The sequence below is a fragment of the Trichoplusia ni genome, chromosome 2 (genome assembly GCF_003590095.1).
Source record: "Trichoplusia ni isolate ovarian cell line Hi5 chromosome 2, tn1, whole genome shotgun sequence".
Lineage (NCBI taxonomy): Eukaryota > Metazoa > Arthropoda > Insecta > Lepidoptera > Noctuidae > Trichoplusia > Trichoplusia ni.
Genome location: NC_039479.1, coordinates 16,144,974 through 16,163,363, shown reverse-complemented (window position 1 = coordinate 16,163,363; position 18,390 = coordinate 16,144,974). Strand labels below are relative to the sequence as shown.

Sequence of the window (18,390 nt, the reverse complement as noted above, 5' to 3'; positions counted from 1 at the left end):
AGGTAATATCTTAATATGTGCGAGTTGATATTATTGATCATCCATCCGTTGATATTATTGGCCATCAGAACATCACCGAGTTATTTATTTATTTATTGTTCTTACAATATAACAACATGCTCTATGAAAGTCCATTATAAATTACTTAATAACATGTTAACATCAAAGTTATCAATATAAATATACAACGTAGGTTTTACTTATTATTTTTACAATGAGAATACTACGAGCAATATTTAATAAAATATCCCTTTAAAAGTATCATCAATATAGTAAACTTTAAATTACATATATACGAGCACTATCCCTAATATTTTGGCCACCTACTCAATTGCACATATTACACGAACTAAATCTGTTACACGCGCTACTGGTCGCTTTTTGTTATTATTGCACATTCATGGATTTTTCCTATAAAGCTTTAATCTAAGTGCTTTTAATTTATATTAATAAAATTTCTAAATATAAATGTTATGGAATAATTCTAGACTTTTGTTTGGTAATATATTTGTCAATTTTCAAAATGGAATCCGAAAAGAACTTTAATTATTAGCACAATAAAAAAATCATTTTGAAATATTTTTCAAACGTGAATAAAAGTTTTGTGTCCAAATACTTATAGGAGAAAATTTGATTTAGAAAAAAAATAAACTAACACGCGAACTTTTTTACTTAAAAAGCATAGTTGCCAGAATTGGCACTATCAACAACATAACCTAAACAAATAAAAAAAACTCGTGAATCATAATCATAATGAATATTGATAAAGGCCTCTTCAGATGTTTGACGTTCGTCACGAACCTACGTCACGTAAACGTGACAAATAAAACGCATGAAACCCGACGTTAATAAATTATGCGACTTTTGTACGCACTTGTATCGATTGTTTATCTTTATTTAGATATATAATAATTCTGTACGTGTGTGTGTCACTCGAATCCTTCTAAACGGCTGGACCGGTTTAGATGATTTTGCTTGTATGCGTTTGGGTGGCGTCCTAGATGAAAATCATCCCAGTGAAAGAAGTTTACCGCCTTAGTATGTATATTTATGTATATATTTATATATGCGTAAGTTGTATACTGTTATCATGTAAAACTGACTTTAAAACTGATTCCCTTTTGATAATCAGTTGCTACTCGAAGACGTCAAAGAGAGGGGTTTGTTCTGTGTATTCAATTCGTTTAATTCTCAATTGTTGTTTTAGGTCCAATTTATACTTCAGCGCAGTCAAATTACGTTAAAGCGTCAATGAAGAGCTAAAATAACAAATTCGGTCTCCAATTGTATTTTTGTTTAACTCTGAATGCAAAAACAACTTCGAATAAGAAAGGGACGCATATATTTAATAAATGAGTTATATACGTCTTAATGAATTGACGAAAAATGTTATTTACTTATAGATGAAAATAATACATTGTTTGCTGCCCATTAAATCAGCTTGACACGTATTTTCGGAAATTGTTTCCACACGGCTTTCATTAAGCATTCTTTAAAAGCATTAAATATGAAACTCAATTAGTTGATGGAAAACATTGATTTAAGTTTACTGGTGAACTTTTATATACTTTTTAAGTGCAATCATATGATGTAATGCATCTTGTTTTTTGATTAAGCATTTATACTCTATACTAATATATAAAGCTGAAGAGTTTGTTTGTTTGAACGCGCTAATTTCAGAAAATACTGGTCCATATTGAAAAATTATTGTTGTGTTGAATATACCATTCATCGAGGAAGGTTTTAGGCTATAAACCATCACGCTGCGACTAATAGGAGCGAAGATACAATGGAAAATGTGAAAAAAACACTGCAGGTATAAATCATAACTTATATCTCTTATACACGGGGACGAAGTCGCGGGCAACAGCTAGTATTGTTATAAATCCTAATTATTTACTTCATAACTCTTTACTCATGCTTTTTTATCGGGACCACCCGTCAGGTTTGTTTGGTGTGATCGCAAGTCGCCTTGTTACTTAATAATTAAATAAAAGTTATGAAACCGTTTCACGATACTTTTTCATTATTTAATATATCCTAGGAAATGGTGGAAAATTAATATTTTTTATTTTGTTATCAACGATTAGTTAAGGCTTCCTTGCTCATGAAAACTAAATATAAACATATGTAGTTATATACTGTATGTATTATGTTTATGGTTATTTAGGTTGTGTTTAAACCAGTTGAGTTAAGAATAATTTATTTTCTTATCACAGTAGAATTAATTTTATTTAATAACAGCCAGACACGAAACCTTGATTTACAACAAGAGCTTAAATTCTTGCACGAAATTAGGTCTTAGTTTTGCTCAACTGAATATTTTCAGTGAAGAATTTCCGGAACTCCAGAGTGCCTTTTAAGGCAAGACGGAATAAACAAAAGCCTATTGTTATTATAGTTCTGAAGGTAAAATAAAATGCTAAGGTACTCTCCACTAATTTATTACGAAGTGCTTAAATACCAGATTTTATTAATGCTTATATATTTGTGCAAAGGTACTTATGGATACCTATTTGATATTCGCGTTAATTTAAAAGTTTTTTAAACATTGCGATAGTGTTATTGCGGCAAGTATTATTGCGGTAAACTTATCATTGTATAACTTTTTTTTAATCCTTAGTATACAAATACTTAGACTAAAAAAAAGCTGCACTTTCTTAACAAATTTAAAATTTAATTCTTTTATTTACTAAAACTGTCACTTGCACAAAAAAATAGTATTTTGTCAGAATTTATAAGGCAAATTTCTTGAGGCTCCAGTTACGGCGATATTAATTAAAACTTTACTGTTGCTGTTTACAGTAAGACGCCGGACAGCATCTCTGGTTAAATTTATAGCACTCATAAATTAGGTACCTCGTGTGAAACGTGGCATGCTCGCAAGACGCAAACATTCGCCGGATCTTACTTGCCAGTCTATTGTATACAGCCATCGTATAGAAAATTGAAAACAATTTTAGTCCCATTTTTATAAATAGATCGTGTTTTATTTTTATTTGTCGAGGCGGTTACTAAGAGGATAATGTAATCCCGAATGGGGTACATCTACTTTGGTACGAAGATTTTTGCAAACGAACTTTGACACAATTATTTTTGTAAAACATCATTTGCACACTTTTGTTAGCTTGTGTTATTCGTGTTTTATTAAGAACGTAACGTAAACAAAAGTTATTGTGATTTTATATATCTAATGTTATTTTTTTAAAACAGACTTATAAATAGAAGTTTTTAGTATTCAGCGTAAACTAAACAAAAAACATTCATTGTCATTCTAGAAAATTTTAATACCGCGGCAAGTGTAAGTAAAATGTTCAGTAACGCTGTAAATAAGGCTTAGAATATGTAATTATTATCGACTATTTACACGAGGCAAGGTCACAGCGATGTATCATTTTAAGGGAGTATTTAATTTACGTAAACCGTACGTTGAAGTACTTTAACAATACTGAGAAAGGTTTATAAAATGTTTCATTACACATCGGCATGATCAACTGAAGTCATTCCTGTTTTATTTAAAGCAATTTTTCGCGAGATTTTCCCCTTTGAAATATCATGTCTAATTTTCCCCTTATGTCTAGAAGTCCATATTATTATTAAAACAAAAATAACCCTTAAACCTTATCATAAGATACAAATTACGTTAGGAAAGCCGTTGATACTAGATTTTATAACTGAGTGATAAATTACGATCATTCCTTTAATTCCTGTAGTCGTTAACTCGGGTTGTGTATTTCTCAATGCCGATTCCTCTCCTTTCGATGAATGCTTTTTAATAGCAAATGATAAAAAGCTTTATGTCCTTTGAGGCAATAGATTTCTACAGTAGGTTGTCTTCTATAAAGACTTAATTGAAGACGATGTTACATGAAGGAGGGTAAGTCGGATTGATAACATTATATTTCCTACAAGCTATTGCCTGCGACTTCGTCCGCGCGGTTATAAACATGAAAATGACTTTCACGTAAATTAGATCATGGGACACAATTACTGCTACTATTTATCACACCATGATGGTATATAGCCCAATAAATTTTGAAATCGGAACAGTAGTTCCTGAGATTAACGCTTCCAAACTGATATACTTACTCTTGAGATTAATAATATTAGTATACGTTTAGTAAAGATAACGTTTCGTATAAGGCCACACTGAATACTTAAGCTGTTCACCTGTAAAACAACTTAGCAAGGTACTTAGTAGGTGACTGTAGGTTTATTAATGGATTATAATGCACTACCTATAAATTAAACTGAAATAGGTGTATAATGGCAGTACATTTATATATTTATATACGTCCAAAGCATACAATGTCTAAAGAATAAATAATCATATGATTGTATTGATTGTGATCCCGACGACCTAAATCTTGACGTAGTTTCTACACAATTCGAACACAAATACAATCTTGTTTGCTCTTTATTTATAAAGCTTATTTATTTAACGTGTAACTATGTTGGAGTTACATGTAGTACAATGAGTTGGACGTTGACGCGATGACGTCACGCGAGCACGTGGAACCAATATACACAACACTTTATTTTGTACGTACTTAGTTGAGGAGACGGCGCGGATATTTTTACTTGTATTTATAGTTAGTTTTACGATTATTAGCTTAAACATTTTGCTAGATGCAACATGCGAGCTTTACTTTGCAAGATCCTATTAGAAAAGTTTCAGATGGATATTTATTACCTTAACCGTGTGAGCTTTTAAGCTTTATCGGTTTCAATATAGATCGTAACTTAATGATTTAATCGCAGCGTTGGAGCTAGAATAATAGCGTATTAAAATTATATTGGTTTCCCTAGCTGCACTGAACACGAGTTGGGACATCAGGTTCAATGTCAAAATACCGTTTATTCTTCCGTGTTGATATTGCGAAGACTTTTATTGTGGCTGCTCAAAATAGCCGTGTGTCCCGAAGTGGTCAGTCACGCGCATATTTGCGCTCTATATATAGCTCTATCAGTTGGCAAATGTCCTGGCTATCCCCGCGGCCGGCGCCTGCGCACTCCATGCGAAATGTCGCGTGCGCCCGCGCCGCCCGACGGCTGCCCCGTTATTTATTTTTACCCACGGACATAGATTGACGCGTAAATCTAACTGTCATTGATCTGATACTAAATCTGTTAACATAAGCATTCATACATCTGCATAAGTGATATATTATAATAAATATTCAGATCGTTTCTTACGTAGCATTTACGTCATCGCTGCGTCAGTTCGCTTTTCATATAGGGGAGTAGACAGGCGTATGCAATCAGATGGCTTGGCCTCAAGTGGCACTCAGCTTGCTAACCTCATTACGACTGACAAAGGCTTTAGTGTGGCCAAAGTCACAACTTCGCCAAAACTGCAGCATCAACTTTACATGACATTACAATAGCGAATGTTATTTAAATTAGTTCCATTCGTTCTGTGTTTTGTTGAGGAGGTTTATGAACCTACGCGTTTAATGGTTGGCTTTGTAAACGCGTTTGTATTTAAATAGTTGACCTACTTTATGTAAATTTACTATCGTTTTTCTGATAGTAATCTTTACTGTTATTCAATTTTAACATAAAATCACAAAAAATAACTGCTGTAATATCAAAGCGACTATAAATTCTTGTATCACAAGTTTATCTCGACTTGGAACCCGCAATTAGAAGATTCAGTAACATTATTGCCCAAAGCGGTCTCTAACATAATGTAATAAAATAAAATAACTCCAAGTACAGGAGTGCTATTACGTGTTAATGGCGGTCCATCCTATCACGAAAACGACTCTTAAGAAATGGGCTAATAGCTAGTGCAGGAATGTGGTTAGTTTAACGTGGTATTGTTCGGTTTGTCGGAGTCTCTCATTAACCTGCCGCGACCGCCCACCGCCCCATTTAATATTCTCTACAAATTCCTGCGACTCCATCCCTTTACTAAAGCAATTTACATTTTAAAGGCTGTTGATATTCTTTTTACTGTTCATCTGGTGTTTGCCTCGGTATTTCGTTCCGCATAAAAATGCCACAAACAGTAGACTGCAGTTTTAAGTGCTTGCTTTATAATAATAAAACATTAACGTTTAAATTACATTTTCATCATAAAACTGCAAATTGCCGTATTGTTAAGTCATTTTATTACGTAAAAAGCCTTTGTAAGAACGATATTAAGAATGCGACTTCATGCGACACGTTCATACGAAGTGGCGAGAAAATGGTTTAATTAAAGTTCAGTTATGTTTCGTAATCTTCCTAATGTTTTTAATTGGTTAGTATACGGTGAGGACTTTGTGCAATAATAAGGTTTTAGAAGCACCTGACGGTGATAAATACTTGCAATATAGTATTATGGAACTTATAGACTAGTTCGGAAAATTTAATGAAAATTGTTTTTCATTAACCATCAGTTAGTCAAATACTACTTCATTATCGTCATTAAATCAATATTAAACTAGAAAGAGATTTTGTAGTCACTTCGCCCGTCATTAAACATGAAATACCTACATTAAATATTAAAGATTTAATATCAATGGGTATTTATGGGAAGGTGGGGTAAGACGGGGTAGCGAGGTAAGATGGGGACCCTCCAAAAATATATAATACAGTATTAATTGAAAAGTTATTTTGACGCCATCTAGTCGTATTTATCAGTACTTGTTAGAGTCGCAAAAAGTTTGTTCGAAGGAGCGCACGATTCTTCATGGTAAGTACATTTTTAAAATTTGAAGTGGTTTTATCTAATTATTGAAGCATATAAAGTGCATGACTGTTATAATGTATGATAAACATAATGTGTGACATATTTTTTTGTTAATTTGTATTTATTTTACTATTGTAAACTCATTAATTCATGCCGGTTTCTTTTGATTTATAACCTCTAAAAATTCAATACAACTTTTAAGTCCAGTTTGGGAAAGATGGGACACTTATGTGGGGCAAGACGGGGTAGGTACCCGATCTTATCCGCTGAGTTGTTATTCAGTTTGTATTGAGATTGCATTCAACATTAACTATTTTTTTATAGTACAGTTCCAAAAACAGTAATGTTGTCATTTCCTGATGCTTAAATGGCTACACCGCCGTAAATCATTTAGCAAACTCTCCACCTCCACCAACTGCTTCAACCTCATGTCTCAAGCAGGCAACAGTAAATGATTATATAGATAATGATGCATTCCATCTGGTTAGCCCGAAAAAGTTAATGCCTTATTCGCGATTCGCCGAAAAAAGACCAAGACAAGTTCGAAGAAGGGGAAAAGCAGCTATTATTACTGCTTTTCTATATAAAAAAGAATGAGAGGAAAACTAAAATAGGTAGAAACTAAAACCACATGTAACAAACAAAAAGTAAATGACAAAAATAACAATAAAGAGAACTTGAAAAACCGAAAAAGCGAAAAGGCACAGAAGAAGAAGATACAGAATGTCTATACTGTCGCGGCTTGTATTCCGATTATCATACTTGTATCACTTATCGTACTTGAGGCAAGTGAGCGCATTGTGTCTGTGCAGGAGTGGAAGACAGCGATGACGAAGCTGAACATATCTGCCCGGTTTGTGAAGATGACGGCGCTTAAATAGTCTATACCCCATCTTACCCCAGGGGTATACCCCATCTTACCCTATAGGTGGGGTAAGATGGGGTGATTCAGTTATTTTTTAAAAGTTTATATTTTTATGAGAAGAACTTATTTTTTTTTATTTTGACTGATTGTTATTAAAAGAAGAAAGACTGATTATTTAATTAATAAAAGTTCCTACGTTGTGCAATTAAAAAAGATGGGTTTTATTTATGAAATACCTTAAGGTCCCCGTCTTACCCCACCTTCCCCTACTTTTACGTCAAATATTTACGAACTGGTACTTTATGGTTTAATAATTCATAAATAAGTTTGACGAAATGACGCTACTTCTAAAGAAAACCTTTTAAAACCAAATGAAATATTATCACCTTCCGTGGAACCATAAGAATCGATTCTAGTTTATTTGTAACACTACTGTGTGACAAGAAAAACTTTAAAAGTATTCTGCCTTAGTCCAAAATTTAATACCATTGAATAAATCCTCGAGATTTTTATTCAAGCTTATTTGAACATCACATGTGCTACAATCGTAGGGGTCAACGTCGGTCATACGCAGGACGACTTAAGTACTTACTTGGCGGAATTGTGCAGCGGAGTGAACACGTTTCCCGCCAACCTTAATAAGGCTATCTGACTCTACATATGAGTATGTTGAGCCTGTAACCTATTCTCGTAGGTAATCAAAAATGCAGTAATTAAGTTCTAGAGACTGATGAAAAATCTAAAATTAAAATGTGAACAGAAACGTAATTTACCCCAAAGAGGTTACATTCATTTGTTCTTTGAATCTTCTTTGTTGTTAGATAACTACCATCACCATCATTCCATTATCCCATTAAAAAGCTATATTTAATTAAATTTTCACCCAAGAGATAACTGTGGCGAGAATTAACTGCCCAAGTTGAATTCAGAATTTAGGTTGTAAGAGGCTGTAAACTTTTTTAATAATCTAACTTTTCTCGCGTGTTTACGTCGTCAGAGGTCTAGTTGTTGTGGTTATTGTTCTTTTATTATAACAACATAATGTTGTTTTTTGTTACTTCGAACAATAAGCATTCGCTGTCAAGATCCATTATGTTTTGTGAAGTATCGTATAAAGCAGCGCTTGTACTTATAAAGTTATGATATGCAGAGACATGACGTCCCGTATGGGAATGAAAAATATAGCTAGTATTGGCCATCTCACAGTCTGCAGCCTGTTTAAATATTAAAAAGCAAATATCTCTGAGTGCTCTACATTTAAGCGTAAAGAAAAAATGATAATGATGGTTGCGGCGACGCGCATCGGTCAACTTTGTTGAAGGTGACAGACGTTGGCGGGTGCGGGTCTGGTGCAGGCGTGGCTCCGAAAGTATTTCTATTTCGGCGCAAGCGTCGCGATCGTCGCGTCTGACGGCGAGCCCGAGACGCGGCGGCACGCGGCCGGCGGCGCCCGCGCATACGTTCACACACTCCTTAGTTTACGCGTATGTTTCCCGTACGGAACACGCTTAACCTCGTCAAATACGAACGCCGAAATTTCGCCTTCCTGTTGGCCGTGACAATTATTGTGTAGTGATAAATAAAACGAGTAACGTACTAACTTATTGTGTGAATAAGTGATGTGACAAGGACGCGGGGACCGACTGAACAGATTTTTTGTTTTCGAATTCATTCTATAACCTGTTTTATTTTAACTTTGAAGTTAATGCTTCGCTGTCCCTTTTTGTAAAGTAAATCAGAATTTTGTCAAACTCAAAGGCAATTTTACCTATAACCGTTTTAATAATAGAGAGGAGGACCCGGCCATTGTGTTATTATGTCATGATTACTTCTATTAAATATTCCCATTGTGAAGGCCGAAACCCTCGTCACTATATGACTCACAACTGGTGCCTATGTATAGTGTAATTATAATATACCGTCTGTAAAGTGTCGCGTTTTTATTGCTTTAATTGGGGCACATACAGGAAAAAGCTACAAAAAATGTAAATGAAATCCATTAAAGATCGAGTTCGCGTGACTTTATCATTACTCGCATGATAACTATCTCATCCATGGCATGGTGAGGGATTTAGATAATGACTATGAATAAAAGGCATTCCTTGTTTGTTTAGTGACAGACAAAGCAAACTATATCCCCGTACCACAATCGCGTTTGTGTGTGATCGCCGTTAATGTATGCGCTGCAGATACCGGTGTTTGTTTAGTGATAATGATGCCGCGAGGACTCTGCGCGCGCACGCCGCTTACTCTATTCACATTCTTTGCATAATCTGAACCACGTGCTGGCCTCTGCGAGGTAGTGGAGATAGAACTGTGACGTCGCTACCTATAGTGTAGCATGTAGAGTGAAATAGTGAAGTTGATGGTGTACAGTGTTAGCGCTTGGTGTGTGCCACGGAGAGCGTTGGTCTGTCGGTGCGCCGATATGTTGTTGCATGGTAGTGGGGCAGCGAGAGGGGCTGTACAACGGAGACGCTCAGGTCCCTGCGGAGTTCCATGCTGTCCTGGGGCAGGGCCGCGGGCTCCGCAGGCAGCTCGAAGCCCGCGCCGGCGCCCGCGCGGCCGCGACTTTACCAGTGCTCGAGCGGCGAGGAAGCCGGCAGCGACGGCGAAGCTCAAGGCGCGCTGCTCGCGGGCTCCTCCGCCCTGGCTCGAAGACGATACGCCATAAAGTGCAAAAGAAAATCTAAAATTGCCTACAGAGTAATCAGGTGTGTTCATGTCAAAAGATCTAGTGCCTCTAGTATTGCTGTTCGAAGCAGCCTTAAATTTATATGTTACTGATGTTAGCTTGTAAGTTTTTTATGTAATGCAATAGTAGATATACCTGTCGTTACGTTGTATAGACTGAGTGTACGCGTACGGCCCGAGGCCGGCTAGATTGCAACAATACCCGATATAAATTAGTCAGTTTAGAACGTAGCGCTGACCAGAAACTCGTCCCGCTCATACGGTCCTTATTGTTTGAAGATTGAGGTCAATCGATGAATAGCCCACTTAACCCCCAACATCTATTGGGCACCTGAGGAAATTTGAAACTATTCATTCTTGTCATATAAGGATAGAGCATTCGGAAACATGTGGTTGTAACAAATTGAATTTATCTTCTTAAGAGTCGTAATCCGTAAGTTACGTAGGGTAACATAATGCTATTTGGGAGTTTTGCTATCTAGAGGGATTACAATTAATCGCGTTAAGAACTAACAATGCGAGCAAAGAGGGACATCCGGCAAAAAGCCAATTAGCATTCTAAACACGTGTGGTGAGTGGCGGGCGCGTCCCGGCAACAGGTACAAGACGAGAGCGCCCGAGCGCGCGCCGGCCACATACACTTGATAACACTCCGTAATATACATTCAGTCGGTAACAAACTATGCAACGATCTACAAACACTTACAACACAACTAGTCTTTATATCAGGAAGCGTACTTAAGATGAGTGTGTTTGTATTGTTTTGTTTCGAACAAACAATCAATATAAAAGGACTTTTCCTTACCTTTCGAACTTGTAATGCCAATAGCCGAAAACTTTAGTATGTTGAATTATTGAGTACACACAAAATGAGAATGGATTGGTCAATTTACCAAATCAATTAGTTCATTGTCCGCAGGGGATTGGAGTTCAATCTATAAAGCTGCTATTAATTAATTGATTCGATAATGAGGAGTCAAATTCAAAGGTACTTGACAATAATTTAAATTGTTTACAAAGCTATTACGGACGCTAATTGCTGGCTAAGTGGCTGTGTAGTTTGTTGTCATTATCCCTGAGGGCTTTTCGCGTGCATAAGTTACATACTAGTGCGATATAGAAGATTGTATAGTTGGGCCGGTTGGGTGGTGTCATCATATCAAATATTTCATTAGTCGAATGAAAGCAGAGTGAACTTCAATCAAAGTGAATCGCGTCGGCCTGCGGAACGTCCTCTGGCGTGATGGAAAATTAAATTGTACTATCGAGTGCGCTCGTTGTACTCTATAGAGCTGTACGAGCCACTCCAGTGCCGAAATATCAAGTGACTCCCACTCGATGTCGTCTGTGCATAATTATTAATACCTGCCTGCCTCTACACCGCTCTGTACGCCTGTTTTACTTAACTTCAATTAATATTCAGATTTACGCACTTGCGCACCGCTGTCGGTAATGAGTTTAGCAAATACTACCCTTTATTCGCTACCTTATATTTAATATTTATTATCGTAAATTATAATTATTGTAAGGTTCAAATAAATTTTTATGCCTTAACAATATTTTATCGCAGCGGAATCATGAGTCAGGGCTTTAACTAACGCCATGTCCAATTTCAGTTAATTTAGTCGATAATAAGCGAGAAAGAAATTTAATTATTTCCTAACCGTTTTGTATTTCTTAAACCAATTTGTAAGAATCTCTGAGTGTTGCTAGTCCAACTCGTACTTGTCCGGTTTTATTGCTTCATAAGCCAGTTAAGTCCCCCTTGAGCCTACCTAGGCGGTCGTCAACTAGATTTGACAGACTGTGACGTATTTATAGTCTATAAACTTTTATTGCGATCGTAGTTTGGGGCGACAACGTATAAATCTATTTTTGTTATAGACCTACTTTAGTATTTTATTAGTCATTACTGATATTCGTCAGAGGGCGTTGCAAAATTTAAACTTCTGAGGCATTCTGTGAAATTTATCTTGGCTTAGTAAAAATAGTAAATAATTGTGAAATGGGATACTACGAACTTGATCGTTTTATTGACTTGCAAATAAGCAGTTTTTTTTAAAAGCTGATTGTTATTGCCACTTCCTACACATCTGAAAACCATAGACAACCAAGAAAGGTCAAAGGAGAGATCGTGACCGCAAATCACATATAAGCTCCTTACAAATTTCATGAAACAGTCCATATTATTAGAAGTATGAAAAGCTATAGCTATATTAAAATATCACGGTTAGGGATGCAACAGATGGTAGTGCGGTGTGACTGCTTTCAATGCAGCTACCAACCCTTAAACAAGCTGCTGTTGTTGCGAGAGAGAGATGCCGCTCTACATCGTGTAGCGTTGTCACGCTTCCACAGCTACAATGATATTACTTTCGGAGATGGTAATAGTCCCCAGTGCGGGCTGCGGTTTTCAGCGGAGGCAGTGTCGCCCGCGCCGCCGCTAACGACACATTGTGTGAACATTTATAATACACGCCGTAAGCTCGCCGTTTATGGGCAAATGATTTTTCAAATTTAGAATGCATCGGCCATTAAATATATAGGAAACCTGAAGCACAGAAACTTTTTGGAGACTGTTTACTGTCTATAAGGATCAAATCATTATTTAAATTGAGTAGATTAATTAATGTTTGATTAAAAACGACCAGAGTGTACATATTTCTATTTTGTACTTTTTACTTGCTATCTTCTAAAGTTCTAATATATAAAATTCTCGTGTCACGATGTTAGTTACCGTACTCCTCCGAAACGGCGATTTTTTTTACCAAATTTTATATGCGTGTTCAGTAGGTCTGAGAATCGGCTAACATCTATTTTTATTTCCTTAAGTGATAAAGGTTGCTCATATTTATTTATTTATTTTTTTGTTTTTTTATAATGTGTAATTAAAAAATACATACAACTAGAAATAATTTATTACGCAAAACAACGTTTGCTGGGTCTAGCTAGTACAAATATAAGAATAATAGTTGTTTTGATGAAATGACAAGTTTATTAGCTAAAAAGTTATTATAAAGTTGTCCAAGGAGGATATTAACAAAAGCACTAATGCATTTTTAAGACAAACCGGATCGTTGCTCGGAGTATCCATTAGCTTGCAAGCGAAGTTCTTAGTTCAGAAGTAAGAAAGGTAAAACAAAAAGCATTACAAATGGCAGTTTTCGGATCTCATTACACTTGCCTTAACTTAGTCCTCTTAATTAAGATGTTACAGAAACTAAAGTATATTTGTAAGTCGCATTGCCTTAAATTTAATTATATGATAAATTGATTTTTAACTGAGTAACAAATAGCAAAAACTTCCTCTGTTTAAAGTTTACAAAAACAACAATTTGATGCAATCATTTACTGTGAGGCCAGCAAAAACTGACTTCCTGTTCAAAAACTGAATTCGCCAGTCATGGGTGGTCAACAGATTTGTTTATATTTACTGAATAACAAAGCTTAGTATGTTTACAAATACTTATACTTACTCTATATTTTATTTGCAATCCATTATCTATTCGGGAAATCACGGGAAAAGTAGAAGAGACGCGTAAAGCAACATTATTAATTGAATTACGAATTACATTTACAGTTAGTACACAAAAAAAGAATTATCTTAAATTCTTTCCCTTCGTAACTAAAAATCAGAGTAGTAGCACATGTAAAAAATAATTGGTGTTTTCTAACTGAGCGAAGACGAAATACTGGGCTTTTTGCTGGCTACAATTTGTTGAAAAAAAGGAGACTCCAGACTATTTATTTAAAAGTAGTTGACCTAATCTCTACCAAAATTCAGTTAAGTATTAATTGTCCTAAGTCTACAAGTGCGTAACAAATAAGTGTATTAAGAACATAAAATTCGTAACGGAGCAAGTGCCTCAACACAAGGATTATCATCCTTATTGCTTACGAAAATGACAACGTATTTTTAGAAAAGTGATCTCATATTTTAACCAAACCGAAAAGGCCAAGACGTTTTTCGTAGTTTAACAAAATATCCGATATTCTCAATTCGAATACATCTTTTGTGTGAGTTTCCATAAAAATAACTTCATAATCGGATCATAGTTTCCAAAAATATTTAGCTGAACTAATGTTCACGTTCGGACATATGGTTAAAAGCAACTGTAATCCTCTTAACGCACTTTATATACATGTAGACACAGTCGTCCCTTAGTAAGTAGTAAGGGACAAAAACTTTAAGTGCTCACAAATAATCGTAGGGATATAGAAAATTTATTATAGCTCGGGATAGTAACTGATCTAACTTGGATCCCTCGGGACGAACATAATAAAAACTATCCAAAAAGTTTGAATTGAAATTTACTTTTTTTCATATTTAGGAACATTTTTTACACAATCGAGCTTTTAGTAAATGAAATAGTCATGAAGAAAAATATTACGTTATATGTTTTATTAAAAAAAAACATTAATCGACATTCCTTTTGGATCCAAAGATACATTAATAATATTGGGTAGTTAGTACCTAGTTAGTGTTGCGTGACACTTTATGGAACACTATTATTAACGATCATGGTTATCTTAGGATATTATCATTAGGCCCATCTGTCATTATGTCGAATATCTAGACATATTACTGTTCTTTCTTAGAGCGATACTTTAAGGATGCGGCCAAAACGTTTGGTCGTTATTTAATTTAAATGCCAACCTCTATATTTGTGTAGGCTAAGCGCGCATCAATGAGAACTTTTGATGTCCTATCAAAAGTTTTAATAATGTTAATGTTAAATAATAACAATAGTATATAGGACCTACACATTCCATGTTAGAGTTACTAAGCGTTGCGTTATCTAGACACACTTATGTCAATGCCTAAAATACTAATTTATAGTTTACGACAGCACTGAAATAAGAATACTGCTTGTAAATGTGAAAAGTTCGTGTAATTTTCCTAAAGTTTATTCCGAGACACCTCGTTTATGATGCAGCATGAATTTAAAACAACTCACTTTATTAAGAAACATTACTTTTGTTCATTAATCAAAGTAACGAGTGTCTGTCATTTCGACTGTTCTCATCCAGCGAACCATTTGGTCGGACCATCTGCGCCTTGCTCTATAAACACCTCCCGCCCACCTCATAAAATACACTTAAAACGTCTAATTAATCCGACTAAATTAATTAATTGAGACACTGAAGGGTACCTTCTGCGTTTTTTTCCGCAGAAAATTATTTCTCCGTGACCTCAATTTTAATATTTAAGCTTTTCAGTCTCTAAGTGATTATTATCTAAGGAGTGGTTCTGAGTTGTAAACTGATTTCATGAATCATACGGAACTGCATGCATAGTCAATACTATGTAAATAAGGGAAGTCCAATTAGCTATCACAGATCCATAAATAAACATGTGAGGACTGTATTCTCTACTACACTTGTTAGACGAAGACGTTGCGATAGATCAAAAGCGATTTTATTGTTGCTGATTAAGTAAATATTTACTTGTTTGAGAGGCACTTTGAGAAGAATGAGATACTCAATTGATCAATAAACACTGATTAATGGCTTAAGAAGGTGATGATTGCTACAAGCAATAATTGTTTAGATGTTCGTACTCAAAACACGGAACCCTATTACTGAGGCTCTGTTAATGTGCGTCCATCTTTCCCCAGCCTGTATCTCATGAACCGTGATAGCTAGACAGTTCTTCTGCAGATGAGGCAATTCCGTTCCCATGAAAAAAATCAAATATAAACGATAACATATCGAGTTTTTTTTTATTTGATAGGTTAACAGTATTATTAGCAAAAATGCTTTTTTTGCCCTTTTGTATGGAAACACACGAGTCTGATACGCACTTTTCACTATAAGTTTTATTGCTGTATTTCTGCAATAATGAAGCTAGGTTTATCAGTGGCTATTAGGTACTCTGTTTTAGTCTAATAGAAATAATTTGTAAAAACAAAACACGAAGCAGCGAAGCAATCATTTGATCTTCATTTGCGATAACGCTGTCTGCACAAATTATACAAAATTGCGTTTTTTATCCAAATGTTGATTTGTTCGTTTTGTGAACGGAAGCTCTTTTTTATAAATTACGATTATCAGTAAAACAAAAACGGCAATAGATCATAAAACAGATAGCTCGGAAATTTAATGTTTATAGCAATAGCAAACAACAGTTGATATGCTTTAGCAATAAATATTTTATAGCGCAATCTATTCCCTCATAATTTTATAGGTACTAACCTCCATAACACTATATTTTATGGTAGAATCGTTCTTACGAAAATATCTGAGATTTCTTCACTTTCTAAATGGTTAGACCGAGACTAACTCGCCCCAGGTTTGTAATGTAAATGGCTTGGAATTCATCTTCATTTCGTGGCTCCCTAGAACTGCCTTGCCGAATACCTGCGAAACTACAGTCGAGAAACTTTAGATTGGCGCTACCATTTATTTGAAAATGTTATTCTACTTTTCGAAGTAAAGCTGATTTCATTAAATTAAATTACCATAAACGACGAACATCAAGAGTTTGACGTTTAAATAATTTGTAATTTATTCATTTCAATTGATTCACTGAACGCCAGTTAGTTACTTTCATGAACTATCGGACTGCTCATGAACTATTAATGAAGATATTGTGATATAATTCAAACTCTCTGTTTACTCCAGTTTAAAAAAAAAGTCAAGGTAATTAACCATCCCCATTCAATTTACTTGCATCAACAAGAGTCTACTAAAAAGGTGCTTTGGCAAATGTATTGGCCACTAATGTATCAAAAATGGCAACGTATGAATCGGCCGAACATATTTTTAATCATTTTATTGTCTCGAATCACTCTTTCATTGCGACCTACATAAAATCTTTTTTCTTTTTTTTTCTTTTATTTCGTAGCATTATTTTAGAGTGAAAATGGTTTAGCGAAATGAATATTATTATAAGGTCAAGAAAGAATTTCAAAATATTTTTTAAACCCCTGCGACGAGTCTGAAGTTATATTATTTTATTTTTACTTATAATAAATTCTTGTTACAGGTAAGAAAAAGAGTACTACTGAGGCGCGCCTTGTAGGTATGAGTCTTTTGAGATTTACTAGGTTGATACAGACAAACTTAGTGCAAATAAACTTAAAATTGTATTCTACATTTCTTGGTAAAATTATGTAAATTTCATATTTTGTGGAATATATTTTTAAACTGTTAGAACTTGAAATGATATCTTAACAGCCGATATTTTTCCTTTTTACGAAGTTGCCTTGGATTTAATGTTTTAATTTATATTTTTGTAAAAACCACAGTTAAACTAAATATCTTTGAGTTTAAGTTCGTAGTTCTGTATTTACTGTTTTTTTAATACCTCCATAAAAGTTTGTGGGGAGGGAAAATTTCTAGCACAAATATATTATAGTATCGTTCTTTATAAAATCACATAGAGATTGAAAGAATCTTACCCTCGAAAGATTGAACCGAAGCATAGTTTTATAACTTCCAAGTGAAAATTCTGTCACCCGCTAATACTTAAGTGAATCCTGTCACGTGTATAACAAATGACTTCGTAATAAGTCTTGGCAGGTATCAATACTTTCCGTCAGTTTTCTAATATCGCCGATAAAATAAGCCGAGTCACTCTTTATGCTCGCAAAACATTCCAAATATGTCAGAAACGTACCAAAAGCAGGTGTTACAAGGAAAATAACAACGTTAGGAATTTAATAAACGGTGCATCTACGTTACACGTATCCTTCGTGAAACACGGAATAATGTTTTACTGGGAAAAAGTTTGTCAAGATAAATCATATTCGCCAGGGTTTTCCCGTGCTAACTTGAAAGATTACTCATGTGTTACAATGAGTACCTACTTAGTACTTAATACTTACAGTGAGATGCTCCTAGGAAGGCAAGCTTTTTGTATTTAGAAACTCGTTTTGTTTTAAATGTCGTGTGCTTTGTGCGGAAAGCTGACTTCATGTACATCTCGTGTAAGCTTCTTGACATGTGATATGACTAGTAATGTCGTCTTTTCGTTTAAAATTTAGTGAGGTTAGGATTGAAGAAAAATGGTTAGACGTCGAACAGACACTTCATATTTGACGATAGTGAAAAACTGCATGTTCATTTGACTGCTTTTAATTTAAAACTAAAATAAATCGACGCAAATTCGGGCGAATCGATTACTAAGCCCATTCAAAGAGTTGGTTAC

The 18,390-nt window shown here is 34.9% G+C and overlaps 1 protein-coding gene across 3 annotated transcripts in view; it reads left to right on the top strand.

Moving 5' to 3' along the window:
* Window positions 1-18,390, top strand: part of LOC113508418 (eye-specific diacylglycerol kinase) — a 131,229-nt gene that overhangs the window by 58,107 nt on the left and 54,732 nt on the right. Inside the window, exon 1 of one of the 3 annotated variants that reach the window (XM_026891457.1) lies at window positions 8,862-10,258. The exons of the other annotated variants lie outside the window; for them this stretch is intronic. Within the exon in view, the coding sequence (XP_026747258.1) occupies window positions 10,044-10,258 (215 nt within the window). The 5' untranslated portion in view covers window positions 8,862-10,043. Of the gene's footprint in view, window positions 1-8,861; window positions 10,259-18,390 lie in introns of those variants that run through there. 3 annotated transcript variants of the gene reach the window in all.